General features: G+C 35.5%; 1 protein-coding gene across 1 annotated transcript; it reads left to right on the forward strand.

Annotated features, from left to right (window-relative positions):
* Positions 1–4,425: 4,425 nt before the first annotated feature.
* LOC309477555 (uncharacterized protein) lies at positions 4,426–10,485 on the forward strand. The gene is made up of 3 exons (XM_082140829.1): positions 4,426–4,618; positions 5,123–6,184; positions 8,440–10,485. Exons 1-3 carry the CDS (start codon positions 4,549–4,551, stop codon positions 9,528–9,530), a joined length of 2,223 nt encoding a protein of 740 aa, XP_081996955.1. The 5' UTR covers positions 4,426–4,548; the 3' UTR covers positions 9,531–10,485.
* The last annotated feature ends 1,297 nt before the right edge of the window (positions 10,486–11,782 follow it).

The following is an 11,782-nucleotide window of genomic DNA, read 5'->3' on the forward strand; positions in this document are numbered from 1 at the left end:
CAAAAAATACATTTTGGGGAGTTTAAATTGTCAAAATATAGAAAAATAAATTTTCAACAAAAAAAATCTTCATAAGAACGAAATCAACGAAAATAAAAGCTGTATTTAAGCATTAAATGACTCTGGATCTGATATCAACATCATTATCATCATCAGAGGTGAGCTCTGCATTTAACAAATGTATTCATTCATTCAAATGTATTCACAATGTATTCATTTGCCAGTATTAATAAATATATGAAGAGTATGTATTCAGTGGCTCTACATGTGCGATGCATGTATAGATGAATGTATTTTAATCTTTAACTACAACTACATACAGTATGTTTATAATATAATATCATGCTGTGCCAATTAAATATCTATCTATCTATGGATTTGTGTGATTCCACAATAATAATGAATAAAAACTGTAATAACATGTGATCGTTTATTTCTTTTACACTTTTTTTTTTTTTTTTTACATGACACACAGAGGCTGTGATTACGCAATCCTCTAGGTGGCGGTGTTTATCCATATGTCTACCCAACGCATACACCTAGCAGACTACTGTATGCTGTTTTAATGCCGTCTAAATTAGGTAACCAAAATATACAACTAGTCCATCGTTAATTATGTTCAAAAGATTCTTATACATTAGGAAGATGATACTTAATGAATTAAATGGTATGCGTAGAGACAATAATAGCTGTATGGCAATTTTGCAGAAACCATGTTGACCGTTGTTAACTATGGGCAGAGCCGGATTAACGCAAAGGCAAACTAGGCACGTGCCTAGGGCCCGATTGGCGGGATGGGGCCCAGACAGAGGGACAAAAAAAAAAAAAAAAAAAATTCAAATGTCCTATCTACAATTTATTTCAACATTTATTAATTACCTAAAAATAGTGACGATGTTTATCTTAACCATAGACTGTTACATTACGTCACATTAACGCCAGCCCATGACTGTATATATAGAGGCGCAGCCAGTTAAGTCCGAGGGGACGTCAGCGGCGGTCAGAGGCGGTCAACGAACGCATCCATCAGGTGCTGCGAGTGCGAAGCAAAAGCCTAAATAGGCACGCAAAGAAGCACAGCTCGTAATGCAGGTCATCGATTTTGGAGTGATTGCAATGTATTTTAAATATAAACTTGTGGGCTACTGTAGATCAGCGTAATTTCTGGAAAAATCATTCACCGCTTTGTTAGTCTACGAGTTTAAAAGAGCGCGACTCGCGAGCGTCATTAACGTGCCCAGACGCGACGCTTTGAATTTGAGCGTACAATGAATAACATCGCGTTGGGAGCTGACTAGTAAAAAAGCTACAAAAGTAAAAGACAAGACGTTTGTATTCAAAGTTAAAAAACCAACACACTGCAACATTTTTAAATGTTTCAAATAAAGGATCTCATATCTATGGGTCTATCTTCTATATTCTGATGCTGATGATTAGATAATACCCTGACATCATAGCCTATACGAATATTAGTTTAGATTTTTTTTCCTGCTCAGTAGCGATCGTATCTTTCTCTTCCACTTGATTTGTGTATAGCATATTTAAGGTAGCAATGCAATACATAATATCATATTACTGATATTAATAATATGACAATATCTGCAGTCAATATTGATTAAATGGGAGGGAAAAATCCTGCCCATAACGCAGCTATGAAAACAATTATAAAAGCACGTTCATGTTCATCTACTGAAGTGGTATTCTGGAACTGTGAATAAACTGAATAAAACAGCAAAATAACAACAAGAACAATAACATCTTCATTAAACAAAAAAGAGATTACCTTAGATAAAGTTTGATGTAGTAGGCTACCAGTAAAAAGTCTGGACCCATTACTATTTTTAATGTTTTTGAAAGAAGTTTCTTATTATGCTCTACAAGCCTGCATTTATTTGATCAAAAATACAGAAAAAAACAGGAATATTCAGCAAGGATGTGTTAAATATAAAAAAATATAGTGAAGACTTTTTTAAAACAACTTTTTAATAATCAAAAAATCCTGAAAAAAAGTATCACATGTTATAAAATAAATATTAAGCACCATTTCTAACATTTGATAATAAATCAGAATATTATAAAGTTTTCTGAAGGATCACGTGACACTAAATTCAGCTTTGCATCACAGAAATATATTTTAAAGTATAGTAAAATAGAAAACCATTATTTTAAATTGTAATAATATTTCATATTATTTTTCTGTATTTTTGATCAAATAAATCCAGGCTTGATGAGCATAAGAGACTTCTTTCAAAAACATTAAAAATAGTAATTTGTCCAAACTTATGTACTGTGTAAGTAAAAATATACTAAATTTAAAATTAAATGCTGTATAAATAAAAAGGTTAGGAATCATATTTGTTTCAAGTGTTTTTTATTGGGGGTGGGGGGCCTCCAACATGAATTTTGCCTAGGGCCTCCAAATGTCTAGAACCGGCCCTGACTATGGGGCCCCGTTTGTAAAGTGTCTCATGCTGAAAATAACAGCAACATTTTGTCACATTTAGCTTCAAACAATGTTTAAAAAACTGGTATGAATTTTTGACGGTCACTTTTTACCACATTTACAACAATATTTGTCAACTTAGAGATATTTTAAATAGTTAAATCTAAATATTAAATGTTACACCTAAATGTTAAATGTTAAATCTAAATGCTAAATCTAAATCTAAATGTTAAATCTAAATCTAAATGTTAAATCTAAATTTTAAATCTAAATCTAAATGTTAAATCTAAATATTAAATCTAAATCTAAATGTTAAATCTAAATGTTAAATCTAAATCTAGATGTTAAATCTAAATGTTAAATCTAAATCTAAATCTAAATGTTGAATCTAAATCTAAATGTTAAATCTAAATCTAAATGTTGAATCTAAATCTAAATGTTAAATCTAAATCTAAATATTGAATCTAAATGTTTAGGGTGAAACTAAATATTTAACTAATATGCAAAATCAAAATGCCGGTAACCGGAAGTGCCAAAATAAAAGCTCGAGGAGGTCAGTGTGTGTTTATAGCATGGTTTATAGTGTCAAATAACGAATAAAAACCATCTCATCCGAGGAAATGGACTCTTGGACATGGATTATCGTGATAATAACTACCTAAAATAATAAACACATTTGGAGAAACTGTATTTGAAGAGTAGGCTAGCGTCACTTTTATGAAAAGTGCGGGACTTATGACCTGCAGCCATAATAGCCAGCCACGAGGGGGCTCACTTTGACTGAATGTCATGTCATCACTCTCATCACGAAACTCTACAGTTTCTCCAAACGTGTTTATTATTTTAGGTAGTTATTATCGTTATATTATAGTTATTATTATGAGATGGTTTTTATTCGTTATTTGACACTATAAACCATGCTATAAACACACACTCGAGCTTTTATTTTGGCACTTCCGGTTACCGGCATTTTGAATTTGCATATTAGTTAAATATTTAGTTTCACCCGAAACATTTAGATTCAACATTTAGATTTAGATTTAGATTTAACATTTAGATTTAGATTTAATATTTAGATTTAACATTTAGATTTAACGTTTATATTTAACATTTAGATTTATATTTAACATTTATATTTAACATTTATATTTAACATTTATATTTAGATTTATATTTAACATTTAGATTTAGATTTAACATTTAGATTTAGATTTAGCATTTAGGTGTAACATTTAATATTTAGATTTAACTATTTAAAATATCTCTAAGTTGACAAATATTGTTGTAAATGTGGTAAAAAGTGACCATCAAAAATTCATACCAGTTTTTTAAACATTGTTTGAAGCTAAATGTGACAAAATGTTGCTGTTATTTTCAGCGTGAGCCGCTTTACAAACGGCGCCCCATAGTTACGTGGGTGATAGAAACTAGATATTTTGACAGCAGTTAGTAACAATAAGCCTATCAAGTGATTGATTGTTTGTAAGGAATTCACTTACCCTACCTTAATAGACAGTCATCACTTCTACTTATATCTTTACTGATACTACATAAATTCTTAAGAGTCTTTGAACTGTTACGTCATATTCTTAAAGAATTCTGGCGAGAGAAAAACTGACGCTTCACAATAACACAGCGGAATGGTTAGCTCATAGAAAGGAAGAGCACATTTTGTTTTTGGAAATGTCAGGAACATTGAAGTTATGTATTTTCAGCATGTAACTGAGGAAATATATAGGCTACATATTTAAAACTGTCCCCATGAAATAGGCTACCTGTGTAAATGGGGATATTTTGGGGATATTTAATTTTATTTTATCAATCAATAAATTCCACTAGAAACAAACCTTGTTGTATTATTTTAATTTAATACTGTGAAGCTGCTTGATACAATCTGTATTGTGAAAAGCGCTATACAAATATACTTGACTTGACTTGACTTAAATGCGTCGCTCTGAAGGGCGTGTCCCCCAGGTAAGGTCACATGACTTTGCTGAACGGACTTTGCTTTGCACCTGTCTATAAAGAGCTGATTCTGTATACATTCAAGATGAAAACAGTCAAGCTCAACTAATTACAGTCTTTCCAGTCAATTTCGCCGGAAAATGGCTCACCCTTTGACCTGGATTTACGCCGTGCTTCTGTTAATCAGCGTGATCGATCTGTCAAGTCAAAGTAAGAATTTGTTTGTTACGTTTCTCACGAAACATGTCTCGAATCAATACTTTCATATGTGAAAACGTTTTATTTGTTTGTTTCCTACTGATAACCACTTATACAAGTTACAAATGTAAAGAGTTATGAGATTTACTTTCTGGTTTGTCAAAAAAAAAAAAAAAAAAAAAAAGTATATAGACGTATATTAATATTCATATAGTATTTAAGGACCTTGCCGTTTTAGGTATGAAAAGTTTGATTTCACATTGTTTAAACCTGCCTACCTATATGTGAAACAAAACGTTTTTAATGCATGTTGCTATGTTTAGCCTTTGCTATGAGTAATAATAGCGTGGATCACAACAGACATTTGTTCCTTTACAGCAGACAGATTTCATAATGTAGTTTACATGCTGATACATGCTGATGCATGCAGACCATGATGAATCTTTGTGTCTATTATTAATCATTTAAGCTCTGAAGTGATGCATGTGGAGTAAATCTATCTATCTATCTGTCTAGATTCTGACTTGGATAGAGGCTTTACTGGTTATGAAACTGAGGAGGGTGTATCGGTGACGGCCACTGCTGTTGATGTACTGACCAGCAAGCTCACCCAGATCTTCATCCCAGTGGTGTACATCATTGTCTTCAGTGTGGGCTTGCCAGCCAATGCATTGGCCATCTGGGTGTTCCTCTTTAGGACCAAGAAGAAACATCCCTCATCCATTTTCATGGCCAACCTTGCACTGGCGGACTTGTTGTTCATAATCTGGATTCCTCTTAAGATCGCGTACCATTTTAACGGGAATCACTGGATCTACGGAGAAGCCCTGTGCAAAGTGCTGGTGGGCTTTTTCTATGGGAACATGTATTGTTCAACTGCTTTCATTGCGTGTATTAGTGTCCAGAGGTATTGGGCCATAGTACATCCTCTTTCCCAGCAGAGAAGGAACAACAAATTGGCGGCAGGTGTGTCTGTGTGCGTGTGGCTGGTTGTGTGGGTTATTACGGTGCCTCTTTATCTTTATGACCAGACCGTGAAGGTCACCAATCTTGATATTGTCACCTGCCATGATGTCACTCGTCCTAGCCAATCACTATACCCTTCTATCTACTTCCTGACTATGGGAGTTGTGGGATTTGTAGTTCCCTGCGTAGTAAATATAGTGGCGTATGTGCTGATGCTACGTGCCTTGAAGAGCTCGATGACAGACGCTAACATCGTTCAGAAGCGGAGGAAGGCTGTCATCCTCATCGTCACGGTGCTGGTGATGTTCCTGGTGTGTTTCGCCCCGAGTAACATCATGGTTCTGGTGCATTACTCCCTGCTCTATTTGGGAGTACAGGACAGCGGCTACGGCTTCTACATCACCACGCTATGCCTGGCCAGCCTGAACAGCTGCGTCGACCCGTTTGTGTATTATTTCATCTCAGATGAGTTTAGAGAACATGTCAGAAACATGTTTCTTTGTCGCAGCGAGCGCACCGCGCAGAGGATGCGAGTTTCCTTCAGCGCATTGAAGTATTCAGGGAAAAAGAGTACCTACGCGTCAGACACTGAAAACACGCAGAGTACTTCCTACTGAATGATGTATGAAAACCATAAACTGTTTTATAAATCTTTGATATGCTCTATAATACCTCTTGAAAACTGTATGAGCTCTTGTTATTATATTATAAAACGTTGTAAGGGCTGGAGTGAGGGAGTGACACTGAGTTATTGACATTTCACATGTAATTCAAGCAACAGGTAAACATCTTATTCCATGAAACTTCACCCATATGTAAAAATGCCATAGGGGTTTCACACCAGCACTTCTTGGAACTCCAAATTGTCTTCCTGATTGACGACATCGTCACCATGGAAATGTTGAAGCATTGTTATCATTATGTTTGCCATTGTGTCTCTAGATACAGGTTGCTTTAAGTCTCTCTGTGTTAGTGGGATTCCTCAGAATCTTCTCTCAAATGACCTTTAATCTAGTTCTGTGAAAGTTGACTGGAAGCTGACTGAATAACTTAGAGCTGTTAATAGATTTGGAGCACCTGTTACAGAAACCATTTTGCATTCATTCCTGTCTAAATGTGTGTAGAAGGAGCTCTAAAAGAATGTGAATGTGTTCAATGACGTGTGAATGTATGACCAGCAAAAATAACCTTGTCCTGATTTGTTCTAAAGCACTGAATGCTGAAATGGCAGCACCATTCAAACTTATACACAATGTTTTCTTTTAGACATTTTTGTCTCTTTGCACACTCATGCCCACACTTGGTTTCAAAGCACATCTGTTCGAATGATGTTTTATCTGAGTTTATTTTGTATTTGTGTGTTTTTTAAAAAAAGAATTTTCAATGTATTTATCAATAAATGTGTCTTCCTATGTTCCCTGTGATTTGCTCTGTGTGTGTGTGTGTGTTGGTCTTGTCCTCTTAACAAGACAGACGGCAGGTAGAAAATGGTCCACAGAGCAACTTTTTATATGACCAGTTAAATCATAACATTGATTTGCAGTTATTTGAAAGATATGGAGCTACAAAAAAATTGTGTGGCAAGTAATTATTTAAAAATAAACCATTGATATAACGGTTGAACAGAATATATAAGAATAATTCCCTAAAATTATAAGAATTCAGAGCCTCTGTGACCTTGATGAAATCATAGGTTTATTTATATTATTTGTATTTAATGAATATCTGATTAATCAGTAACGACTTTATCAAAGAGGTAGCCAATTTATTTAAAAAATTAATCTTAGTACATTGTAGTGTTTGTCTCATGCCATAATGTTTTTATTAAGATTAATATATTTGACAAGTTTTGAATTGTGTTCAGTGTTATTTTAGTTTTCGTATTTGTTTCAGTGTTAGTATATTAGGTTATTATTAGTATCATATTAGTTGACAAGGCAACATTTCTAAGATTTAGTTTTTCTTTTAATATTTTATTTCAATTTAATTGTTTCACTTTAGTTTGGGTTTTAGCAATAACAATGCAAGTTTGTAATGTCATTTTGATCAAATAAAGATGATTCTGTGTATTGACTTACTGTGTTGTGTTTATTATTAATGTGTTATTAATTTTTATGTTATTGTGTATTGTTTATTTGTATTATTCTTAGTGTATTGCCCCTTATTGTGTATACTCTTATTTTAATGTAGGCCTATTTGAATTTTATTGTTTATTATGCATTTCTTCCCCATCTTTCTTGGATGACAATCTTGAATTTTGAAAGAACATTAAAGAATGTTGCTATCTAAGAAAAAAATAGCACTGTTATTGTTAAAACTGAAAAATTAGTTTCATATGACCCACAACACAATCTTGGTCTCTCTCTCTCTCTCTCTCTCTCTCTCTCTCTCTCTCTCTCTCTCTCTCTCTCTCTCTCTCTCTCTCTCTCTCTTCCCACGCGCAGCTCATGTAGTTTATTTCGATCAAAACTCGAAACTCGCTACAGGATCTGACCGGTATGGAATGCGTCAAGCGTGTGACGTCATGCAGGTGGAAACTCGACGCGCTTTGAGTCCTCTGAGGGTTAAGGTGTGTCCTCCCTTTCAGGTGGACTAAAACATTTCACGGAGAGGAACACAGAGCTCATACACCGCTCCAAGAGACAGACTGTTATTTAGTTTGAGAAATAACGAAAAGTTTGAAAAACACGGATTATGGCTGTCTCCGCGAGTTACCGGATCTTGTTTCTTTCCGCGTGTGTGATTTTTGCCACGGCACAGCAAGGTGAGTCGCTTTAATTCGTCCATATTTTTATTTACTTGTTTTTCTGATGTACTTTTGTTTGTAATTCACTCATTTTAATATGAATCAATTTGTTTTGTTTCAGATAGAAGCAAAGGGCGGATTCTTGTATTCGTGGAGGGTTCAGACATTGACCAGGTCGTTAAAGATATACTACAGAGCAGCCTCACAACAGTCTTCCTGCCAATTATTTACATAATTGTTTTTGTATTGGGGTTGCCAAGCAACGCGATGGCGATATGGGTTTTATTGTTCAGGTCAAAGAAACTTCACCCTTCTGCCATTTACATGGGCAACCTGGCGCTGGCTGACCTGATGTTTGTTATCTGGACACCTCTCAAGATCGCTTACCATTTAAAAGGAAACAACTGGACTTATGGGGAAGGGATGTGCAAAGTGTTGGTGGGTTTCTTCTATGGCAACATGTACTGCTCCATCCTCTTCATCACTTGTCTAAGCGTCCAGCGGTACTGGGTCTGCGCTCACCCGCTCTCCCAGCAGAGGAAAAACAACAAGATTGCAATCATCGTATCTGTGTGTATCTGGATCTTCATAGGGGTCAGCACTACGCCTTTGTACCTCTACCAGCAAACATTTGAATCCACAGAACTCAACATCACCACCTGCCATGACATCACCCTTGTCAGTCAGAAGAACTATCTGACGGGAAACATGTTCCAGGACGTTCAGCTGCCCTATTATTATTTCATGGTAATGGCAGGTCTTGCGTTCTTCATCCCAATGTTGGTCATCATAGCTGCTTACGCTCTTCTCCTTCGTTCGCTTGGGAAGTCCGCAATTGAGGGCAGTGCCAGTAAAACCCGCCAACGAGCCGTGGTCCTCATTGTCACGGTGCTCATAACGTTCCTGGTCTGCTTCATCCCCAGTAATGTGATGCTGGTGGTTCACTACTCTGTCCAGGAAAAAAGCTGGGCTAATAACAGCTATGGCTTCTACATCACCACGCTGTGTCTGGCCAGCCTCAACAGCTGCTTGGACCCTTTCATCTACTATTACGTCTCGGACGAGTTCAGGGAGCACGTCAAGAACACGCTGCTTTGCCGCAGCAGTCGTACGGTGGATAGGATGAGGGTGTCGTTCAGCTCCATGAAGTACTCGAAAAAGAACAACAGGTACACTTCCAGCACAGGCGCCACGGAGAGCAGCACCTGCTGAGAGCGGGCCGACAAGGCCCATGATGGACAGGAGTTTATGTTTTGAACGTTGGCACCGTGGAACTCGTGTTCTTCACTGAATAAACTGTCTGAGAACACATGAAGGTGTCTGTGAAGATATTTTGTATCAGCTGTCAGACCTTCGTAAGCCCAAAGCAGGAGGAGCCACAAAGAGTTTGAACAGAAAAACTTGTTTCTTGATCACATGACTGTAACGTTCAGTCTAAAGCTCAGGGCCGTGAAGCCAAAGCAGTTTTGTAAAACTTGAAGAGAAGCGTCCAAGCCGGGTCATTCTGTTGTTACATTTGATATTCTTCAGATGGGCCTGGCAAAAAGATTTTGAATGTGAATTTGTCAGCCTGTGAACGGTTAAATGCTCTGCTGTAAAAATGAAGTATGTTTTAACTTTGTCATTCAGCCAGAATTTCTTCTGTTGTTAATACCTGATTAGCAACAATTCTTGCCAGTCTTGCTGTTTTCTTCTTCTTATACCTCACTGTATTATATAATTAGGTCAGCCGTGTGATAAACGTTTAAATTATGTTCCTAAATTCATGCATATTTGATGGTTTCAATTCTTTCAAACAAAACAGCTGTATCTCTGGCAACAAACCTTTCTTATTTCTATATGGGAATTCTAGAGATTGGTTCCGTGTACGTCTGTGCAAGTTGTTTTGCACAAATCCTTCTCTCACATGTTGTTTATCTTATCATAGATCACAATCTCTTTATTAATTAAATGTCACTATACGTCTTTTCAGAAAATGCAGCTAATAAAACCGTTGTGACTGTTTTTACCCCCCAAGGCACAATGCCTTTTCAACAAATCTTTTGTTTGCTTTGAAACTGTTTTGCTTCCTGCTGAATTGTTAGTTTCCTATGAATAATTGAATGTGGAGTATGTTATGTATGTCTACACTCTTAAAAATAAAGGTCCAAAAAGGTTTTTTTTCACAGCAGTGCCTAGACCTTTTTGATTCCCAAAGAACCTTTCAGTGAACAGTACTTAAAATAACCGTTTTTTTAGTGTGAAGAACATTTTAAAATTCTAAAGAACCTTTTCCACTATAATGAGCATTTTGCCGATTGTAAAGGTTTCATTGATGTTAAAGGTTCTTCATGGAACCAGTTTTTTTAAAAGTGGGTGAGTCATATGCTGTTGTTAGAAACTATGACAAACACTGTGATCATGATCATCGCGATCTATGAAACTAGCCAACCTTGTGACACAAGACTTCATGATGATATCTTTGAGGCTATAAACTGTTAATGTTCAATTGGCTGAACTCTTTTAGTAACTGTTTTGTGGAGACAAAATGGGCCTCATTCAATTGCTTTGGATAAAAGCATCTGCTAAATACATGTAAATTATTAAATGTAAAATCATTTATATAATAATTTTCACAAATTCTGCTTATGTTTAATGAACAGCACTCTTTTAAATACGCAAGTCTATGCTGTTTTGATTATGAGCATGTTTCATATTGAAAAATCTTTAACTGTATATGTAACTGCTGCTATTGTGAATTCACAATGTGCTCCCTTTATCAGTGATAGTGCGACACTGTCCGCTCCCTGCTTTAGCAAATATTTAGCATTTCTCTAACAATTTTGTGTGTCAATAGAAACCCTCTAAACCTGTTTAACTAGCTTTAGCCTTTTCAGTCTAAACTTGAACACAGATTTTTTTCTTTTCTAAGGGAAGGAAGTGACTTTTTTGGACTTAAAAAAAAATGTAATAGAATTTATTTCGAACATGTTTTTAAATGTTTATCATCCACCAGTTGAAAGGTATACGAATCAGATTTCTTCGAAAATTGCTTGCACACTTCTGTTCAGCAAGTAGTTCTTAGTTATTCATTTCTGTAGCAATTAAAAATATTAAGTTAAAAAAAATAGCCATGTATATGAGCAATAGTAATATAATGCCAGTTACTAATAATACATGAAACAGTTGGCTTCTACTTATAAAAGCCCATTTCTGCCTTAGATTAAAAAACAAAACATATTTTTGACTGTTTCTCAGTCCCACTTTATTTATTATCATTGTGAATTTATACTGTTCAAAAGTTTGGGGACGGTAAGTGTTTTTAGGCTCACCAAGGCAGCATTTATTTGACCACAAATAAAGTAAAAAAAAAAAAAAAAAACAGGAATATTATTGCAATTTCAAATAACTTAATTATTGTAAAATATTGTAAAATGTAATTTATTCCTGTGATGCAAAGCTGAATTTTCAGCATCATTACTCCA

This window comes from Leuciscus leuciscus (genome assembly GCF_965113295.1).
Source record: "Leuciscus leuciscus genome assembly, chromosome: 16".
Classification (NCBI taxonomy): domain Eukaryota; kingdom Metazoa; phylum Chordata; class Actinopteri; order Cypriniformes; family Leuciscidae; genus Leuciscus; species Leuciscus leuciscus.

Bases quoted from the DNA above. Each gene is read 5' to 3' on its own strand.
- LOC309477555 (XM_082140829.1), top strand. From the start codon at position 4,549: ATGGCTCACCCTTTGACCTGGATTTACGCCGTGCTTCTGTTAATCAGC. The intron at 4,619-5,122 runs GTAAGAATTTGT...CTATCTGTCTAG, and splicing joins GATCGATCTGTCAAGTCAAA to ATTCTGACTTGGATAGAGGC. The intron at 6,185-8,439 runs ACTGAATGATGT...GTTTTGTTTCAG, and splicing joins AAACACGCAGAGTACTTCCT to ATAGAAGCAAAGGGCGGATT.